At 47.2% G+C, this 22,953-nt stretch overlaps 1 protein-coding gene across 1 annotated transcript in view; it reads left to right on the forward strand.

The window, feature by feature from the left end:
• Positions 1–369: 369 nt before the first annotated feature.
• The window catches only part of WDR5 (WD repeat domain 5), a 36,608-nt gene continuing 14,024 nt past the window's right edge, over positions 370–22,953 (forward strand). Inside the window, exons 1-9 of the mRNA XM_056541084.1 lie at positions 370–664; positions 4,554–4,690; positions 9,164–9,272; positions 16,186–16,259; positions 16,457–16,546; positions 17,443–17,532; positions 17,735–17,818; positions 21,144–21,199; positions 22,200–22,246. Coding sequence (XP_056397059.1) covers positions 4,610–4,690; positions 9,164–9,272; positions 16,186–16,259; positions 16,457–16,546; positions 17,443–17,532; positions 17,735–17,818; positions 21,144–21,199; positions 22,200–22,246 — 631 coding nt within the window. The 5' untranslated portion in view covers positions 370–664; positions 4,554–4,609. The remainder of the gene's footprint in view (positions 665–4,553; positions 4,691–9,163; positions 9,273–16,185; positions 16,260–16,456; positions 16,547–17,442; positions 17,533–17,734; positions 17,819–21,143; positions 21,200–22,199; positions 22,247–22,953) is intronic.

The raw sequence follows: 22,953 nt of genomic DNA on the forward strand, positions 1-22,953 counted from the left end.
GGCCCAGTTATCAAACTGTGGGAGATTTTCCCATAGCGACCAATCACAGTGCAGCTGCTGAGCTCTGGTAAAGTGAAAGCTGAGCTGTGATTGGTCGCTGTGGGAAAATCCCTCCACTTTTTTTCTCACACAGTTTGATAAATCTCCCACATTATCTGCCTTACTTCCCATAGCAACTAATCCATCCAATCACAGCGTAGCTTTCACTTTACCACAGCAGTTTCAAAAATGAAATCTGCACTGTGATTGGTTGCTATGAGGAACAAGTTTTCTTTAGATAAATTATTCATGAAGGGGCGTGACCTCCGAAACCTCATTTACATATCGCACACCTGTCCACACCGACGCCGCCGCACCGTCAACATTCAACAATTACTCCTGAGGAGAACACGCATGCGCAGCCTCTCTTCCGCGCTCCTCCGCCTCTCCTGGACGCGCACGCACAATCTTCTTTTTTTCTCGTCGATAGCTATCTGCGCATGAGCCATTCTCCCGCCTGGGTACTACGCTTGCGCACAAGAAGATTATTCGCCCGTGCGCGGTGTAGCTGGTGTCTGCCTTGCTGCGCATGCGTGTCTAGTGCTTAGTTCCCCGAGCTGGCGCGCAGCCTCCTCGCTTCCAGTGTGTGCGGCTTCAATGAGCTGAGAGCCCAGGCCGGAGCCAGGTAACCGGGGAGAGCGGGCGTGAGGAGTGGGGGGCTGACCCGGGTGTTACCAGGGGGTGTGCCTACCCTGCACAGAGCAGTATACACGAGGCCTGACCCTCCAGGGGCTGTTGGTCACATTAATAGGGCTGTGTGGCCCAGCTGCTCCCGTGTGGCCCTAAAACCCTCCCCCCCCCCTGTTCCCAGTGCCCCTCTGACATTGTTCTGTGTGCCCTCCAGGTCCCTTATACCCCCACTGTGGTGCTGTACGTGTTGTATGGTTTTCCTTAGTGTGGCACTGTGTGTGCCCCCCCCTGTTCCCTGAGCGTGGCACTGTGTGTGCCCCCCCCCTGTTCCTCGAGCGTGGCACTGTGTGTGCCCCCCCCCTGTTCCCTGAGCGTGGCACTGTGTGTGCCCCCCCTGTTCCCTGAGCGTGGCACTGTGTGTGCCCCCCCCCTGTTCCCTGAGCGTGGCACTGTGTGTGCCCCCCCCTGTTCCTCGAGCGTGGCACTGTGTGTGCCCCCCCCTGTTCCCTGAGCGTGGCACTGTGTGTGCCCCCCCCTGTTCCCTGAGCGTGGCACTGTGTGTGCCCCCCCCCTGTTCCCTGAGCGTGGCACTGTGTGTGCCCCCCCCTGTTCCCTGAGCGTGGCACTGTGTGTGCCCCCCCCTGTTCCTCGAGCGTGGCACTGTGTGCGCCCCCCCCCCCTGTTCCCTGAGCGTGGCACTGTGTGCGCGCCCCCCCCCTGTTCCCTGAGCGTGGCACTGTGTGCGCGCCCCCCCTGTTCCCTGAGCGTGGCACTGTGTGCGCGCCCCCCCCCCCTGTTCCCTGAGCGTGGCACTGTGTGCGCGCCCCCCCCCCCCTGTTCCCTGAGCGTGGCACTGTGTGCGCGCCCCCCCCCCCCTGTTCCCTGAGCGTGGCACTGTGTGCGCGCCCCCCCCTGTTCCCTGAGCGTGGCACTGTGTGCGCGCCCCCCCCTGTTCCCTGAGCGTGGCACTGTGTGCGCGCCCCCCCCCTGTTCCCTGAGCGTGGCACTGTGTGCGCGCCCCCCCCTGTTCCCTGAGCGTGGCACTGTGTGCGCGCCCCCCCCCTGTTCCCTGAGCGTGGCACTGTGTGCGCGCCCCCCCCCTGTTCCCTGAGCGTGGCACTGTGTGCGCGCCCCCCCCTGTTCCCTGAGCGTGGCACTGTGTGCGCGCCCCCCCCTGTTCCCTGAGCGTGGCACTGTGTGCGCCCCCCCCCTGTTCCCTGAGCGTGGCACTGTGTGCGCCCCCCCCCCCTGTTCCCTGAGCGTGGCACTGTGTGCGCCCCCCCCCCCTGTTCCCTGAGCGTGGCACTGTGTGCGCCCCCCCCCCTGTTCCCTGAGCGTGGCACTGTGTGCCCCCCCCCCTGTTCCCTGAGCGTGGCACTGTGTGCGCCCCCCCCCTGTTCCCTGAGCGTGGCACTGTGTGCGCCCCCCCCCTGTTCCCTGAGCGTGGCACTGTGTGCGCCCCCCCCTGTTCCCTGAGCGTGGCACTGTGTGCGCCCCCCCCCCCCTGTTCCCTGAGCGTGGCACTGTGTGCGCCCCCCCCCCCTGTTCCCTGAGCGTGGCACTGTGTGCGCCCCCCCCCCCCCTGTTCCCTGAGCGTGGCACTGTGTGCGCCCCCCCCCCCCCCTGTTCCCTGAGCGTGGCACTGTGTGCGCCCCCCCCCCCTGTTCCCTGAGCGTGGCACTGTGTGCGCCCCCCCCCCCTGTTCCCTGAGCGTGGCACTGTGTGCGCCCCCCCCCCTGTTCCCTGAGCGTGGCACTGTGTGCGCCCCCCCCCCCTGTTCCCTGAGCGTGGCACTGTGTGCGCCCCCCCCCCCTGTTCCCTGAGCGTGGCACTGTGTGTGCCCCCCCCCTGTTCCCTGAGCGTGGCACTGTGTGTGCCCCCCCCCTGTTCCCTGAGCGTGGCACTGTGTGTGCCCCCCCCCCTGTTCCCTGAGCGTGGCACTGTGTGTGCCCCCCCCTGTTCCCTGAGCGTGGCACTGTGTGTGCCCCCCCCTGTTCCCTGAGCGTGGCACTGTGTGTGCCCCCCCCTGTTCCCTGAGCGTGGCACTGTGTGTGCCCCCCCCCTGTTCCCTGAGCGTGGCACTGTGTGTGCCCCCCCCCGTTCCCTGAGCGTGGCACTGTGTGTGCCCCCCCCTGTTCCCTGAGCGTGGCACTGTGCGTGCCCCCCCCCTGTTCCCTGAGCGTGGCACTGTGCGTGCCCCCCCCCTGTTCCCTGAGCGTGGCACTGTGCGTGCCCCCCCCCCTGTTCCCTGAGCGTGGCACTGTGCGTGCCCCCCCCCTGTTCCCTGAGCGTGGCACTGTGCGTGCCCCCCCCCTGTTCCCTGAGCGTGGCACTGTGCGTGCCCCCCCCCCTGTTCCCTGAGCGTGGCACTGTGCGTGCCCCCCCCGTTCCCTGAGCGTGGCACTGTGCGTGCCCCCCCCGTTCCCTGAGCGTGGCACTGTGCGTGCCCCCCCCCCTGTTCCCTGAGCGTGTGGCACTGTGCGTGCCCCCCCCCCCTTGTTCCCTGAGCGTGTGGCACTGTGCGTGCCCCCCCCCCCCCTGTACTGATCCTGAGTTATATCCTGTATTATACTCCTGAGCTGTACTCACTATTCTGCTGGTGAGGTCACTGTGTACATACATTACATTACTTATCATGTACTGATCCTGAGTTATATGCTGCATTATACTCCAGAGCTGCACTCACTATTCTGCTGGTGAGGTCACTGTGTACATACATTACATTACTTATACTGTACTGATCCTGAGTTATATCCTGTATTATACTCCAGAGCTGCACTCACTATTCTGCTGGTGAGATCACTGTGTACATACATTACATTACTTATCCTGTACTGATCCTGAGTTATATCCTGTATTATACCCAGAGCTGTACTCACTATTCTGCTGGTGAGATCACTGTGTACATACATTATATTACTTATCCTGTACTGATCCTGAGTTATATCCTGTATTATACTCCAGAGCTGTACTCACTATTCTGCTGGTGAGGTCACTGTGTATATACATTACATTACTTATCCTGTACTGATCCTGAGTTATATCCTGTATTATACCCAGAGCTGTACTCACTATTCTGCTGGTGGAGTCACTGTGTACATACATTACATTACTTATCCTGTACTGATCCTGAGTTATATCCTGTATTATACTCCAGAGCTGTACTCACTATTCTGCTGGTGAGATCACTGTGTACATACATTACATTACTTATCCTGTACTGATCCTGAGTTATATCCTGTATTATACCCCAGAGCTGTACTCACTATTCTGCTGGTGAGGTCACTGTGTACATACATTATATTACTTATCCTGTACTGATCCTGAGTTATATCCTGTATTATACTCCAGAGCTGTACTCACTATTCTGCTGGTGAGGTCACTGTGTACATACATTACATTACTTATCCTGTACTGATCCTGAGTTATATCCTGTATTATACCCAGAGCTGTACTCACTATTCTGCTGGTGAGGTCACTGTGTATATACATTACATTACTTATCCTGTACTGATCCTGAGTTATATCCTGTATAATACTCCAGAGCTGTACTCACTATTCTGCTGGTGAGGTCACTGTGTACATACATTACATTACTTATCCTGTACTGATCCTGAGTTATATCCTGTATTATACTCCAGAGCTATACTCACTATTCTGCTGGTGAGATCACTGTGTACATACATTACATTACTTATCCTGTACTGATCCTGAGTTATATCCTGTATTATACTCCAGAGCTATACTCACTATTCTGCTGGTGAGGTCATTGTGTACATACATTACATTACTTATCCTGTACTGATCCTGAGTTATATCCTGTATTACGCTCTAGAGCTGCACTCACTATTCTGCTGGTGCTGACACTTCTTGTGGTTCTGTAGCACACAGGGAGCTGACGTCGCTCTTCATCACGTGACTCGCCTCCAGTTAACCCATCATGGCCACAGAGGAGAAGAAGCCGGAGACTGAAGCCTCTAAGACCCAATCCACTCCATCATCCTCCAGCAACCAGAGCAAGGTCAGCGCTGTTCTTCATAGTCACTTGCTCACCCTTGGCTGTCCAGCTGTTGAACTACTACACTCATCATGTGCCCCCTCTCGGTGCCTGCTGGGAGTTGTAGTTTCACCACAGTTTGAAGCCTTTTGTCTGACTTTGTGGTCTGTAATGGCGCAGTATTTAGGGCGGCTCACAGTGATAACTTTATGTTGCTTCTTATGTACAAAAAAGTAACAAATTACGGACAGAATTGAGGGCAGACATGGCGGCCGAGTCAGTGTGAGGGTTAACCAGTTCCCTAACCATATAAAACAATAGATATGTGTCCGATCCGCCGCGATCCCTCATACGAGCGCTCTCCTGGTTATTACTGAGAAGTAATAACAGCCAATCCGAGGCCTCCGTGGTCATGTGCTTCACTTCAGGCATCGTGGTTCCTATCACTGAGCGTCGATGCCAGGAATATCGCACAAGACCGTGGAGGCTTCCGATTGGCTGCAGTGGTCACATGTCGTTCACTTGTCAGACAAGGGGATCATAGCGTTATTAGACTGATGAGCGTCCATTGTTTTACAGTGTATGGGGGATGTAGGGCTTACAACTAGGAGCAGGAATTAGGCGCTCTGCTTTCTTTAAAGAGTAGCTCCCACCATCTTAAAAATATATATATTTTCTGTCCCTACCTATTGCTAATCTATCCCTAACCCACTCCCTGCCTTTAAAAAAATGTTTTCTACCTTAGAAATGTCTTTTCTTCTGCCGGCTGTAGCTCTGCCGGAAGCCAACTTTCCCCAGCACGCGTGATGTCACTGACTGTCGGGAGCGTGCGTGGATGAGTGGCCAATAGCACGGCAGGCTGCTCCGGGGACTCCTCCTCCAGTACAGATCATGTACTACCCAAGGAGGAGGAGTGTAGGAGCATCGCCGTCCTGCTGTGGAAGATATCACTGCCGGGAGCGGGCTGCGCGCGAGGCCAGTGAGCCAATGTGCGCAGCCCCGGCGTTCAAAGTGCTCGCTCCCGCCTCTCTGACCGGCATTGGTCCTAATTCAGTCGAGACGTCATGACAGGCTGCACTAGTGGCCGGTTTTCAAATGTAAAATAAAATATTTTAAACAAAAAATAAATGATATATATTAGATAAGGACTACAACATATCAAAAAAAGTTGGTGAGTAATGGATGCTATCAGCAGCCAGGACTCACCGCTAATGACAGACCACAGCAATTGAGCCATTGAACAACCTTAACCTTTTTAGATTACATGGTTAGGGGGGCTGATCGGGATCTCCACAGTGCAATCGCTAGGATGATGGCTGGAGGGTCCCTACCTGCCTCCATGATGTCTGATCAGCGCTCTAAATATACAGGAAGCCTGTAATCAGAGTACCGATAACAATGATCAATGCTACGGCAGCCTTAAGTAATGTAGTGCTGATAACATTGATCAATGCTATAACATCCTATAGTAATGGAGCACTGATCAATGCTATAACAGCCTATAGTAATGGAGCACTGATCAATGCTATAACAGCCTATAGTAATGGAGCACTGATAACACTGATCAATGCTATAACAGCCTATAGTAATGGAGCACTGATAACACTGATCAATGCTATAACAGCCTATAGTAATGGAGCACTGATCAATGCTATAACATCTTATAGTAATGGAGCACTGATCACACTGATGCTATAACAGCCTATAGTAATGGAACACTGATAACACTGATCAATGCTATAACATCCTATAGTAATGGAGCACTGATCAATGCTATAACATCCTATAGTAATGGAGCACTGATCAATGCTATAACAGCCTATAGTAATGGAGCACTGATAACACTGATCGGTGCTATAACAGCCTATAGTAATGGAGCACTGATAACACTGATCGGTGCTATAACATCCTATAGTAATGGAGCACTGATAACACTGATCAATGCTATAACATCCTATAGTAATGAGCACTGATCACATTGATCAATGCTATAACATCCTATAGTAATGGAGCACTGATAACACTGATCAATGCTATAACATCCTATAGTAATGGAGCACTGATCACACTGATCAATGCTATAACATCCTATAGTAATGGAGTACTGATAACACTGATCAATGCTATAACAGCCTATAGTAATGGAGCACTGATAACACTGATCAATGCTATAACAGCCTATAGTAATGGAGCACTGATCACACTGATCAATGCTATAACATCCTATAGTAATGGAGTACTGATAACACTGATCAATGCTATAACAGCCTATAGTAATGGAGTACTGATAACACTGATCAATGCTGTAACATCCTATAGTAATGGAGCACTGATAACACTGATCAATGCTATAACAGCCTATAGTAATGGAGCACTGATCAATGCTATAACATCTTATAGTAATGGAGCACTGATCACACTGATGCTATAACAGCCTATAGTAATGGAACACTGAACACTGATCAATGCTGTAACATCCTATAGTAATGGAGCACTGATAACACTGATCGGTGCTATAACATCCTATAGTAATGGAGCACTGATAACACTGATCAATGCTATAACATCCTATAGTAATGATCACTGATCACATTGATCAATGCTATAACATCCTATAGTAATGGAGCACTGATAACACTGATCAATGCTATAACATCCTATAGTAATGGAGCACTGATCACACTGATCAATGCTATAACATCCTATAGTAATGGAGTACTGATAACACTGATCAATGCTATAACAGCCTATAGTAATGGAGCACTGATAACACTGATCAATGCTATAACAGCCTATAGTAATGGAGCACTGATCACACTGATCAATGCTATAACATCCTATAGTAATGGAGTACTGATAACACTGATCAATGCTATAACAGCCTATAGTAATGGAGTACTGATAACACTGATCAATGCTGTAACATCCTATAGTAATGGAGCACTGATAACACTGATCAATGCTATAACAGCCTATAGTAATGGAGCACTGATCAATGCTATAACATCTTATAGTAATGGAGCACTGATCACACTGATGCTATAACAGCCTATAGTAATGGAACACTGAACACTGATCAATGCTGTAACATCCTATAGTAATGGAGCACTGATAACACTGATCAATGCTATAACAGCCTATAGTAATGGAGCACTGATCAATGCTATAACATCCTATAGTAATGGAGCACTGATCAATGCTATAACAGCCTATAGTAATGGAGCACTGATAACACTGATCGGTGCTATAACAGCCTATAGTAATGGAGCACTGATAACACTGATCAATGCTATAACATCCTATAGTAATGGAGCACTGATAACACTGATCAATGCTATAACATCCTATAGTAATGGAGCACTGATCACACTGATCAATGCTATAACATCCTATAGTAATGGAGTACTGATAACACAGATCAATGCTATAACAGCCTATAGTAATGGAGCACTGATAACACTGATCAATGCTATAACAGCCTATAGTAATGGAGCACTGATCACACTGATCAATGCTATAACATCCTATAGTAATGGAGTACTGATAACACTGATCAATGCTATAACAGCCTATAGTAATGGAGCACTGATAACACTGATCAATGCTATAACATCCTATAGTAATGAGCACTGATCACATTGATCAATGCTATAACATCCTATAGTAATGGAGCACTGATAACACTGATCAATGCTATAACATCCTATAGTAATGGAGCACTGATCACACTGATCAATGCTATAACATCCTATAGTAATGGAGTACTGATAACACTGATCAATGCTATAACATCCTATAGTAATGGAGCACTGATAACACTGATCAATGCTATAACATCCTATAGTAATGGAGTACTGATAACACTGATCAATGCTATAACAGCCTATAGTAATGGAGCACTGATCACACTGATGGCTATGGTGCAGCATTGTTCTATTTGATATTTCCCTTTGGAATAAACCCGTTTAGATCAATTCACATTATCCATTTTATTTTTTTTGTTAATTAAAATATTGCGAACAAATATGAACACGTTTAGGATTGTCGCATGTAGAAATGTCTAAACCATTAAAATGTAATGAAACCGCATGGTGAATGTTGTAAACCTAAAAGTGTCTTGGGGGTCACAAGAGGACAATTCTAATATACAATGATTTTCTTACAAAAAGTTATAATAAAAAAAACTGCACCCACCAAAAAAGGAGCAACATTGATCCCAAATAAAGCGATCCTTATGTGGGTCTGTAGGGGGGAAAGTGTAAGTTAATTCTACTTAAAGGTAAAAAATGAAGAATTGCTGTGTACTGAAGGGGTTAAGGGCTTGTTCACTTGTGCAGGATCGGCTGCAGGTTTTATGCTGTTTAGTTTGCATTGAAATCTGCAGCAGATTCTGTAGGTGTGAATGAGCCCTAAAGAAATCCACGTAGTGTCCAGATGATCTAGACGCCATGACACCCTGTTATCTCCGACCTTTGATTCCTCTGTGTTTTCTCTCAGCCCGCTCCTGTGAAGCCGAACTACACCCTGAAGTTCACCCTGGCGGGGCACACCAAGGCCGTGTCGTCTGTGAAGTTCAGCCCCAACGGGGAGTGGTTGGCCAGCTCATGTAAGGACCCGGAGGGCACCCATAAGGGAATCCTCTTATAAAGGGGGATCCCGCACTGTATATAATGTGTAGGAGCGCTGTATAAAGGGGGATCCTGCACTGTATATAATGTGTAGGAGCGCTGTATAAAGGAGGATCCTGCACTGTATATAATGTGTAGGAGCGCTGTATAAAGGGGGATCCTGCACTGTATATAATGTGTAGGAGCGCTGTATAAAGGAGGATCCTGCACTGTATATAATGTGTAGGAGCGCTGTATAAGGGGGATCCCGCACTGTATATAATGTGTAGGAGCGCTGTATAAAGGAGGATCCTGCACTGTATATAATGTGTAGGAGCACTGTATAAGGGGGATCCCGCACTGTATATAATGTGTAGGAGCGCTGTATAAAGGAGGATCCCGCACTGTATATAATGTGTAGGAGCGCTGTATAAAGGAGGATCCCGCACTGTATATAATGTATAGGAGCGCTGTATAAAGGAGGATCCCGCACTGTATAATGTATAGGAGCGCTGTATAAAGGAGGATCCTGCACTGTATATAATGTGTAGGAGCGCTGTATAAGGGGGATCCCGCACTGTATATAATGTGTAGGAGCGCTGTATAAAGGAGGATCCTGCACTGTATATAATGTATAGGAGCGCTGTATAAAGGAGGATCCCGCACTGTATAATGTATAGGAGCGCTGTATAAAGGAGGATCCCGCACTGTATAATGTGTAGGAGCGCTGTATAAAGGAGGATCCCGCACTGTATATAATGTGTAGGAGCGCTGTATAAAGGAGGATCCTGCACTGTATATAATGTGTAGGAGCGCTGTATAAGGGGGATCCCGCACTGTATATAATGTGTAGGAGCGCTGTATAAAGGGGGATCCCGCACTGTATATGTGTAGGAGCGCTGTATAAAGGGGGATCCTGCACTGTATATAATGTGTAGGAGCGCTGTATAAAGGAGGATCCTGCACTGTATATGTGTAGGAGCGCTGTATAAAGGGGGATCCTGCACTGTATATAATGTGTAGGAGCGCTGTATAAAGGGGGATCCTGCACTGTATAATGTGTAGGAGCGCTGTATAAAGGAGGATCCCGCACTGTATAATGTGTAGGAGCGCTGTATAAAGGAGGATCCCGCACTGTATAATGTGTAGGAGCGCTGTATAAAGGAGGATCCCGCACTGTATAATGTGTAGGAGCGCTGTATAAAGGAGGATCCCGCACTGTATATAATGTGTAGGAGCGCTGTATAAAGGAGGATCCCGCACTGTATAATGTGTAGGAGCGCTGTATAAAGGAGGATCCCGCACTGTATAATGTGTAGGAGCGCTGTATAAAGGAGGATCCTGCACTGTATATAATGTGTAGGAGCGCTGTATAAGGGGGATCCCGCACTGTATATAATGTGTAGGAGCGCTGTATAAAGGAGGATCCTGCACTGTATATAATGTGTAGGAGCGCTGTATAAAGGAGGATCCTGCACTGTATAATGTATAGGAGCGCTGTATAAAGGAGGATCTTGCACTGTATATAATGTGTAGGAGCGCTGTATAAAGGAGGATCCTGCACTGTATATAATGTGTAGGAGCGCTGTATAAAGGAGGATCCTGCACTGTATATAATGTGTAGGAGCGCTGTATAAAGGGGGATCCTGCACTGTATATAATGTGTAGGAGCGCTGTATAAAGGGGGATCCTGCACTGTATATAATGTGTAGGAGCGCTGTATAAAGGGGATCCCGCACTGTATATAATGTGTAGGAGCGCTGTATAAAGGAGGATCCCGCACTGTATAATGTGTAGGAGCGCTGTATAAAGGAGGATCCCGCACTGTATAATGTGTAGGAGCGCTGTATAAAGGAGGATCCCGCACTGTATAATGTGTAGGAGCGCTGTATAAAGGAGGATCCCGCACTGTATATAATGTGTAGGAGCGCTGTATAAAGGAGGATCCCGCACTGTATAATGTGTAGGAGCGCTGTATAAAGGAGGATCCCGCACTGTATAATGTGTAGGAGCGCTGTATAAAGGAGGATCCCGCACTGTATATAATGTGTAGGAGCGCTGTATAAGGGGGATCCCGCACTGTATATAATGTGTAGGAGCGCTGTATAAAGGAGGATCCCGCACTGTATATAATGTGTAGGAGCGCTGTATAAGGGGGATCCCGCACTGTATATAATGTGTAGGAGCGCTGTATAAAGGAGGATCCTGCACTGTATATAATGTATAGGAGCGCTGTATAAAGGAGGATCCCGCACTGTATAATGTATAGGAGCGCTGTATAAAGGAGGATCCCGCACTGTATATAATGTGTAGGAGCGCTGTTTAAAGGAGGATCCCGCACTGTATATAATGTGTAGGAGCGCTGTATAAAGGGGATCCCGCACTGTATATAATGTGTAGGAGCGCTGTATAAAGGAGGATCCCGCACTGTATATAATGTGTAGGAGCGCTGTATAAAGGAGGATCCCGCACTGTATATAATGTGTAGGAGCGCTGTATAAAGGAGGATCCTGCACTGTATAATGTATAGGAGCGCTGTATAAAGGAGGATCCCGCACTGTATATAATGTGTAGGAGCGCTGTATAAGGGGGATCCCGCACTGTATATAATGTGTAGGAGCGCTGTATAAAGGGGGATCCCGCACTGTATATGTGTAGGAGCGCTGTATAAAGGGGATCCTGCACTGTATATAATGTGTAGGTGCGCTGTATAAAGGAGGATCCCGCACTGTATATAATGTGTAGGAGCGCTGTATAAAGGGGATCCTGCACTGTATATAATGTGTAGGAGCGCTGTATAAAGGGGGATCCCGCACTGTATATAATGTGTAGGAGCGCTGTATAAAGGGGGATCCCGCACTGTATATAATGTGTAGGAGCGCTGTATAAAGGGGGATCCCGCACTGTATATAATGTGTAGGAGCGCTGTATAAAGGGGGATCCCGCACTGTATATAATGTGTAGGAGCACTATAAAGGAGGATCCCGCACTGTATATAATGTGTAGGTGCGCTGTATAAAGGAGGATCCCGCACTGTATATAATGTGTAGGAGCGCTGTATAAAGGAGGATCCCGCACTGTATAAAGGAGGATCCCGCACTGTATATAATGTGTAGGAGCGCTGTATAAAGGGGGATCCCACACTGTATAAAGGAGGATCCCGCACTGTATATAATGTGTAGGAGCGCTGTATAAAGGGGATCCCGCACTGTATAAAGGAGGATCCCGCACTGTATATAATGTGTAGGAGCGCTGTATAAAGGGGGATCCCGCGCTGTATAATGTATAGGAGCGCTGTATAAAGGGGATCCCGCACTGTATAAAGGAGGATTCCGCGCTGTATAATGTGTAGGAGCGCTGTATAAAGGGGATCCCGCGCTGTATAATGTATAGGAGCGCTGTATAATGTGTAGGAGCGCTGTATAAAGGGGATCCCGCACTGTATAAAGGAGGATTCCGCACTGTATAATGTGTAGGAGCGCTGTATAATGTGTAGGAGCGCTGTATAAAGGGGATCCCGCACTGTATAAAGGAGGATCCCGCACTGTATAATGTTTAGGAGCGCTGTATAAAGGAGGATCCCGCACTGTATAAAGGAGGATCCCGCACTGTATATAATGTGTAGGAGCGCTGTATAAAGTAGGATCCCGCACTGTATATAATGTGTAGGAGCGCTGTATAAAGGAGGATCCCGCACTGTATATAATGTGTAGGAGCGCTGTATAAAGGGGATCCCGCACTGTATAAAGGAGAATCCCGCACTGTATAATGTGTAGGAGCGCTGTATAAAGGAGGATCCCGCACTGTATATAATGTGTAGGAGCGCTGTATAAAGGGGGATCCCGCACTGTATATAATGTGTAGGAGCGCTGTATAAAGGAGGATCCAGCACTGTATAATGTGTAGGAGCGCTGTATAAAGGAGGATCCCGCACTGTATAAAGGAGGATCCCGCACTGTATATAATGTGTAGGAGCGCTGTATAAAGTGGGATCCCGCACTGTATATAATGTGTAGGAGCGCTGTATAAAGGAGGATCCCGCACTGTATATAATGTGTAGGAGCGCTGTATAAAGGGGATCCCACACTGTATAAAGGAGGATCCCGCACTGTATAATGTGTAGGAGCGCTGTATAAAGGAGGATCCCGCACTGTATAAAGGAGGATCCCGCACTGTATAATGTGTAGGAGCGCTGTATAAAGGAGGATCCCGCACTGTATATAATGTGTAGGAGCGCTGTATAAAGGAGGATCCCGCACTGTATATAATGTGTAGGAGCGCTGTATAAAGGAGATCCCACACTGTATAAAGGAGGATGCCGCACTGTATAATGTGTAGGAGCGCTGTATAAAGGAGGATCCCGCACTGTAAATAATGTGTAGGAGCGCTGTATAAAGGGGGATCCCGCACTGTAAATGTGTAGGAGCGCTGTAAAGGAGGATCCCGCACTGTATATAATGTGTAGGAGCGCTGTATAAAGGAGGATCCCGCACTGTATATGTGTAGGAGCGCTGTATAAAGGGGGATCCTGCACTGTATATAATGTGTAGGAGCGCTGTATAAAGGAGGATCCCGCACTGTATGTGTAGGAGCGCTGTATAAAGGAGGATCCCGCACTGTATATAATGTGTAGGAGCGCTGTATAAAGGAGATCCCACACTGTATAAAGGAGGATGCCGCACTGTATAATGTGTAGGAGCGCTGTATAAAGGAGGATCCCGCACTGTAAATAATGTGTAGGAGCGCTGTATAAAGGGGGATCCCGCACTGTAAATGTGTAGGAGCGCTGTAAAGGAGGATCCCGCACTGTATATAATGTGTAGGAGCGCTGTATAAAGGAGGATCCCGCACTGTATATGTGTAGGAGCGCTGTATAAAGGGGGATCCTGCACTGTATATAATGTGTAGGAGCGCTGTATAAAGGAGGATCCCGCACTGTATAATGTGTAGGAGCGCTGTATAAAGGAGGATCCCGCACTGTATAATGTGTAGGAGCGCTGTATAAAGGAGGATCCCGCACTGTATATAATGTGTAGGAGCGCTGTATAAAGGAGGATCCCGCACTGTATATAATGTGTAGGAGCGCTGTATAAAGGAGGATCCCGCACTGTATATAATGTGTAGGAGCGCTGTATAAAGGAGGATCCCGCACTGTATATAATGTGTAGGTGTGCTGTATAAAGGGGATCCCGCACTGTATATAATGTGTAGGAGCGCTGTATAAAGGGGATCCCGCACTGTATATAATGTGTAGGAGCGCTGTATAAAGGGGATCCCGCACTGTATATAATGTGTAGGTGCGCTGTATAAGGGGGATCCCGCACTGTATATAATGTGTAGGTGCGCTGCATATAATGTGTAGGAGCGCTGTATATAATGTGTAGGCGCGCTGTATAAAGGAGGATCCCGCACTGTATATAATGTGTAGGTGCGCTGTATAAAGGGGGATCCCGCACTGTATATAATGTGTAGGCGCGCTGTATAAAGGAGGATCCCGCACTGTATATAATGTGTAGGCGCGCTGTATATAATGTGTAGGCGCGCTGTATAAAGGAGGATCCCGCACTGTATATAATGTGTAGGCGCGCTGTATAAAGGAGGATCCCGCACTGTATATAATGTGTAGGTGCGCTGTATAAAGGGGGATCCCGCACTGTATATAATGTGTAGGCGCGCTGTATAAAGGAGGATCCCGCACTGTATATAATGTGTAGGAGCGCTGTATAAAGGAGGATCCCGCACTGTATAATGTGTAGGAGCGCTGTATAAAGGAGGATCCCGCACTGTATAATGTGTAGGAGCGCTGTATAAAGGAGGATCCCGCACTGTATATAATGTGTAGGAGCGCTGTATAAAGGAGGATCCCGCACTGTATATAATGTGTAGGAGCGCTGTATAAAGGAGGATCCCGCACTGTATATAATGTGTAGGAGCGCTGTATAAAGGAGGATCCCGCACTGTATATAATGTGTAGGAGCGCTGTATAAAGGAGGATCCCGCACTGTATATAATGTGTAGGAGCGCTGTATAAAGGAGGATCCCGCACTGTATATAATGTGTAGGTGCGCTGTATAAAGGGGATCCCGCACTGTATATAATGTGTAGGAGCGCTGTATAAAGGGGATCCCGCACTGTATATAATGTGTAGGTGCGCTGTATAAGGGGGATCCCGCACTGTATATAATGTGTAGGTGCGCTGCATATAATGTGTAGGAGCGCTGTATATAATGTGTAGGCGCGCTGTATAAAGGAGGATCCCGCACTGTATATAATGTGTAGGTGCGCTGTATAAAGGGGGATCCCGCACTGTATATAATGTGTAGGCGCGCTGTATAAAGGAGGATCCCGCACTGTATATAATGTGTAGGCGCGCTGTATATAATGTGTAGGCGCGCTGTATAAAGGAGGATCCCGCACTGTATCATGTGACATAATAGATGGTGTTTACAAAGTTGCAGTTTTGTCAGAACATGATGGGAATTATTTACTGTTTTTATGGGTTTTCATGGAATGATGGATGCTGACATTATTATGACATTATTTGTAAACATGCTGGGAGTTGTAGTTTTGCAATTTTCACTACACTCTACAGCAGTGGTTTTCAAACTTCAGACCTTTTAGATGTTGCTAAACTACATCTCCCAGCATGCCATTTACAACAATTAGAGCAGAGCATAATGGGAGATGTAGTGTGGTTAAAGGTGTTTAGCAGCAGTTTTGTTGGTGCATGCTGGGAGCTGTAGTTTTTGCCCAGGTTGTGGACACTGCATTAGATCCCAGTGTTTGGACCCTTCAGTCTGTGTAGAGAGATGTCTGTGTGCTGGAGGGGGTGCAGCAGTTGACATCTTTAGGTCGGGGGGTCTCCTCCTCTATGGACACCACTCATCTTATCTTTATTTTCCTCCCAATTAGCGGCTGATAAACTGATAAAGATCTGGGGCTCGTATGACGGCAAATTTGAGAAGACGATATCCGGGCACAAGCTGGTAAGAGGCGCTCCGCCCCGAATGTATCGTCTTACTAATATTCCTAGAATAAGTTTCCCGTGGGGGTCCGCTCATGTTAACAGATGCCCTCCTCCCCCGTCACACACACACAATTACAGGGTCCCCTGGAGACCCCCATAGTTGGTCTTCTCTTTTAGGTTGGCGGTTACATTCATTCTGATGTCTGTCTCTTTCAGGGAATATCAGATGTCGCTTGGTCCTCTGACTCCAATCTCCTGGTCTCCGCCTCCGATGATAAGACCCTGAAGATCTGGGACGTCAGCTCGGTGCGTATTCCCTCGTCTGTCATTAGCAGCTCGTGTATGTGTGCGCTCTCAGGGTGATTGGAGGGTGTTCATGAGTGTGTCTCCAGCTGTTCCAATATACACTACAGCAGTGGTTTTCTCAAAGTGTAGGCCTTCACATGTTGCAAAACTACAACTCCCAGCATACTGGGTTTTGTAGTTTTCCAATAACACTATACACTATGCATTGGTTTCAGAAATGCTGCAAAAACTACAACTCCCTGCATTCCCGGCAGCCGTTGGCTGCAATGGCATCACCAGGTCATGCTGGGAGTTTGTTATATACATTACACCAGTGACTTTCAAACTGTAGACCTTCAGATGTTGCACAACTACAACTCCCACCATGACCTGGAGATGCCATTGCAGCCAACAGCTTTATGGGCATGCTGGGAATTGTAGTTTTCCAATATACACCACAGCAGTGGTTTCCAAACTGTAGGCCTTCAGATGTTGCAAAACTACAACTCCCAGTATACTTGGAGTTGTAGCTTTACAATAAACACAATACACTACAGTGTTGGTTTCAGAAATGTGGACCTTCAGATGTTGCAAAACTACAACTCCCAGCATGCCCAGACAGCCTTTGGCTGTCTGGGCATGCTGAGAGTTGTAGTTTTGCAAAATACACTACAGCAGTGGTTTCCAAGCGGTAGACTTTTAGATGTTGAAAAACTACAACTCCCAGCATGTCTGGCGTTTTTCTAGTTTTTCTACAGCTATAAACACACTGATGTAGTGAGAGTTTTCTCTTCAGATCTTCTGATATATTAGGCCCTGTACCCTGAAGAAGTCGTATAATGCAGGACATACAGGGACCTTTCACTGTCTTTCCCCCCCCCCCCCCCCCCCAATAACTTCTCATCTTCTCATCTCAGGGGAAATGTCTGAAGACGCTGAAGGGTCACAGTAACTACGTCTTCTGCTGCAACTTCAACCCACAGTCCAACCTAATCGTCTCCGGATCAGTAAGTCCTAGGATTCAGGACCTGTCCCTGATGATGATTTATTACTGTAATGTTACTCCTGGTCACATCTTATCCTGAGCTCAGAGCATCGTAGGACTTTCCAGCCATCTATACCTGCTGGGAGTTGTAGTTTATTTACATTCAGAGCCCTCTGGTCCAGATCACCTTGACTTATCTAATTGGATCTTCATTCTTTATCCAGTTTGATGAAAGTGTCAGAATTTGGGATGTAAAGACCGGGAAGTGTCTCAAGACGTTACCTGCGCACTCTGACCCTGTGTCTGCTGTGAGTTATCATTTCTGGTTTTGTTATGTAGTACATCAAACAATATGTCTCTTCCATCATCCCTGACCCCAGGAGATCACAATCTAATCTATCACATACAATGTATCACTCCCATCATCCCTGACCCCATGAGATCACAATCTAATCTCCTATCACATACAATGTATCACTCCCATCATCCCTGACCCCAGGAGATCACAATCTAATCTCCTATCATACAATGTATCACTCCCATCATCCCTGACCCCAGGAGATCACAATCTAATCTCCTATCACATACAATGTATCACTCCCATCATCCCTGACCCCAGGAGCTCACAATCTAATCTCCTATCATACAATGTATCACTCCCATCATCCCTGACCCCAGGAGATCACAATCTAATCTCCTATCATACAATGTATCACTCCCATCATCCCTGATCCCAGGAGCTCACAATCTAATCTCCTATCACATACAATGTATCACTCACATCATCCCTGACCCCAGGAGATCACAATCTAATCTCCTATCATACAATGTATCACTCCCATCATCCCTGACCCCAGGAGATCACAATCTAATCTTCTATCATACAATGTATCACTCCTATCATCCCTGACCCCAGGAGATCACAATCTAATCTCCTATCATACAATGTATCACTCCCATCATCCCTGACCCCAGGAGATCACAATCTAATCTCCTATCACATACAATGTATCACTCACATCATCCCTGACCCCAGGAGATCACAATCTAATCTCCTATCATACAATGTATCACTCCCATCATCCCTGACCCCCAGGAGATCACAATATAATCTCCTATCATACAATGTATCACTCCCATCATCCCTGACCCCAGGAGATCACAATCTAATCTCCTATCACATACAATGTATCACTCCCATCATCCCTGACCCCAGGAGCTCACAATCTAATCTCCTATCATACAATGTATCACTCCCATCATCCCTGACCCCAGGAGATCACAATCTAATCTCCTATCATACAATGTATCACTCCCATCATCCCTGACCCCAGGAGCTGACAATCTAATCTCCTATCACATACAATGTATCACTCCCATCATCCCTGACCCCAGGAGATCACAATCTAATCTCCTATCATACAATGTATCACTCCCATCATCCCTGACCCCAGGAGATCACAATCTAATCTCCTATCATACAATGTATCACTCCCATCATCCCTGATCCCAGGAGCTCACAATCTAATCTCCTATCACATACAATGTATCACTCCCATCATCCCTGACCCCAGGAGCTCACAATCTAATCTCCTATCATACAATGTATCACTCCCATCATCCCTGACCCCAGGAGATCACAATCTAATCTCCTATCATACAATGTATCACTCCCATCATCCCTGATCCCAGGAGCTCACAATCTAATCTCCTATCACATACAATGTATCACTCCCATCATCCCTGACCCCAGGAGATCACAATCTAATCTCCTATCACATACAATGTATCACTCCCATCATCCCTGACCCCAGGAGATCACAATCTAATCTCCTATCATACAATGTATCACTCCCATCATCCCTGACCCCAGGAGCTCACAATCTAATCTCCTATCATACAATGTATCACTCCCATCATCCCTGACCCCAGGAGCTCACAATCTAATCTCCTATCATACAATGTATCACTCCCATCATCCCTGACCCCAGGAGATCACAATCTAATCTCCTATCACATACAATGTATCACTCCCATCATCCCTGACCCCAGGAGATCACAATCTAATCTCCTATCACATACAATGTATCATCACTCCCATCATCCCTGACCCCAGGAGATCACAATCTAATCTCCTATCACATACAATGTATCACTCCCATCATCCCTGACCCCAGGAGATCACAATCTAATCTCCTATCATACAATGTATCACTCCCATCATCCCTGACCCCAGGAGCTCACAATCTAATCTCCTATCATACAATGTATCACTCCCATCATCCCTGACCCCAGGAGATCACAATCTAATCTCCTATCATACAATGTATCATCACTCCCATCATCCCTGACCCCAGGAGATCACAATCTAATCTCCTATCATACAATGTATCACTCCCATCATCCCTGACCCCAGGAGATCACAATCTAATCTTCTATCATACAATGTATCACTCCCATCATCCCTGACCCCAGGAGCTCACAATCTAATCTCCTATCACATACAATGTATCACTCCCATCATCCCTGACCCCAGGAGCTCACAATCTAATCTCATATCACATACAATGTATCACTCCCATCATCCCTGACCCCAGGAGCTCACAATATAATCTCCTATCACATACAATGTATCACTCCCATCATCCCTGACCCCAGGAGCTCACAATATAATCTCCTATCACATACAATGTATCACTCCCATCATCCCTGACCCCAGGAGATCACAATCTAATCTCCTATCATACAATGTATCACTCCCATCATCCCTGACCCCAGGAGATCACAATCTAATCTCCTATCATACAATGTATCACTCCCATCATCCCTGACCCCAGGAGCTCACAATCTAATCTCCTATCATACAATGTATCACTCCCATCATCCCTGACCCCAGGAGCTCACAATCTAATCTCCTATCACATACAATGTATCACTCCCATCATCCCTGACCCCAGGAGATCACAATCTAATCTCCTATCATACAATGTATCACTCCCATCATCCCTGACCCCAGGAGATCACAATCTAATCTCCTATCATACAATGTATCACTCCCATCATCCCTGACCCCAGGAGATCACAATCTAATCTCCTATCATACAATGTATCACTCCCATCATCCCTGACCCCAGGAGCTCACAATCTAATCTCCTATCATACAATGTATCACTCCCATCATCCCTGACCCCAGGAGCTCACAATCTAATCTCCTATCACATACAATGTATCACTCCCATCATCCCTGACCCCAGGAGATCACAATCCAATCTCCTATCACATACAATGTATCACTCCCATCATCCCTGACCCCAGGAGATCACAATCTAATCTCCTATCATACAATGTATCACTCCCATCATCCCTGACCCCAGGAGCTCACAATCTAATCTCCTATCACATACAATGTATCACTCCCATCATCCCTGACCCCAGGAGATCACAATCTAATCTCCTATCATACAATGTATCACTCCCATCATCCCTGACCCCAGGAGCTGACAGTCTGTGTATTAGCACAGTTGTTGTGGTTATTGTAGTTATTATCAGGTTTCCTTCCCTCCAGGGGGTCGTCCTCGGGGGATACACAGGTAACAATCGACATATGTCACCTTTTTATTTTTACCTTCCCAGGTGCATTTCAATCGTGATGGTTCTCTCATCGTCTCTAGTAGTTATGACGGCCTGTGGTGAGTGGCGCCCCCTTATGTGTAATAGTGGCAATACATTTCTATATAACCATTTCTTATCTGTGGGAAAGTGAAGTACAAACCAGTATGGATGTTGTAGTAATATACCGCCGCAATCTCTGGCCCTCTCCATGGTGGAATCAGTGGTCAGCCTGTCCCCTCATACATCTCTATGGAAGAGCTGGATACACGTGACACTATCTCCTGCTCTCCTGTAGGGGGCGTGTCGGCCACGGCTTTGTGCAGTGCTAGACACAGTTCTGTGCATGAGGAGTGCCGGAACACCTGGCAGTAGATTGCAGGGGTCCCAATGGTCGAACACCCCCCTTCCCCCATGATCAGACGCTTAACCCCTTAAGGACCAAGTGTTTTTTTTCTATTTTTGCACTTTCGTTTTTTCCTCCCTTACATTTAAAAATTATAACCCATTAAATTTTGCACCTAAAAATCCATATTATGGCTTATTTTTTGCACCACCAATTCTACTTTGTAATGACATCAGTCACTTTACCCAAAAATCTACGGCAAAACAGGAAAAAAAATCATAGTGCGACAAAATCGAAGAAAAAAACACAATTTTGTAAATTTTGGGGGCTTCTTTTTCTACATCATACATTTTTTTGTAAAAATTACACTTCATTTTCTGTAGGTCCATACGGTCAGAATGATGCCCTACTTATATAGGTTTGATTTTGTCGTATTTTTTTTTTTTTTTTTTTTACACTTTTAGTTCCCTTTTGGGGACTTTAAGGAGGAATCATTTGATTCCTCATACAGATCAATGGGATTCCATAGAATCCCATTGATCTGTGTGCTCTGCGCTCGATTGATAAAGCCTGGTCATTCCGAGCACAGGAGCTGCTGCAGCAGGAGAGATAAGCCCTCAGGCTACCTCAGCAGGACAGGACATACACAGGACATTGTGCCTAATTAAAGTGTTCCTGCTATCACACTCCGGTGACAACATACCTGATTTTTGTTCTTCTCTTCCTTTGTGTAGTCGGATCTGGGACACCGCGTCAGGCCAATGCTTAAAAACGCTGATCGGTAAGTGATGGAGGAAACTTCTGGACATGATTCTATGGATCCCTTCAGTGTTTCCTTCTCGAGCCTCATGTGAAGCTGCCGTAGTGACCGTTCTGCAGCCTCATTCTGATTCTGAAAATTGACATTTACTTTTAGCCGTATTTTAGTCGTCTCATTTATCTTAGTCTGGAAAATCTCCAGTTGACTTAGGTAAATAAAATAACAGGTTTAGGTTAAGTGTAAAGGAAAATCTAGAACAGTGTTTCCGAACCAGGGTGCCTCCAGCTGTTGCAAAACTACAATTCCCAGCATGCCCAGACAGCCGAAGGCTGTCTGGGCATGCTGGGAGTTGTAGTTTTGCAACAGCAGTAGGCACCCTGGTTGGGGAAACACTGCTCTAGCGAAATCGTTCAGATATATCCTCCTGTTATTACTTATGGTTTCGGGTCTGAACAGTGTATACAGACAGATGAGGGGACCCCCCCCCCCCCCCCGATCTCCACAGAACCATATTGTTATATTTTTAGGGTTAATGACGAGATCTGTTACAGAAATGATTAGTCAGCAGAGTTCCTGCGGTTGCAGTGTACCCCCAACCTGTAAGTCTTCAGCTGTTGTGTCCCCCCTAGTATGCTGGGAGTTGTAGTTTGGCAGCAGGGCACAGGTTGGGGTACACTGCTGTTGATGCTTCAGTTGTAGTGTTTCTCTGTCAGGACATGCTGGGAGTT

This window comes from Hyla sarda, chromosome 9, assembly GCF_029499605.1.
Source record: "Hyla sarda isolate aHylSar1 chromosome 9, aHylSar1.hap1, whole genome shotgun sequence".
Lineage (NCBI taxonomy): Eukaryota > Metazoa > Chordata > Amphibia > Anura > Hylidae > Hyla > Hyla sarda.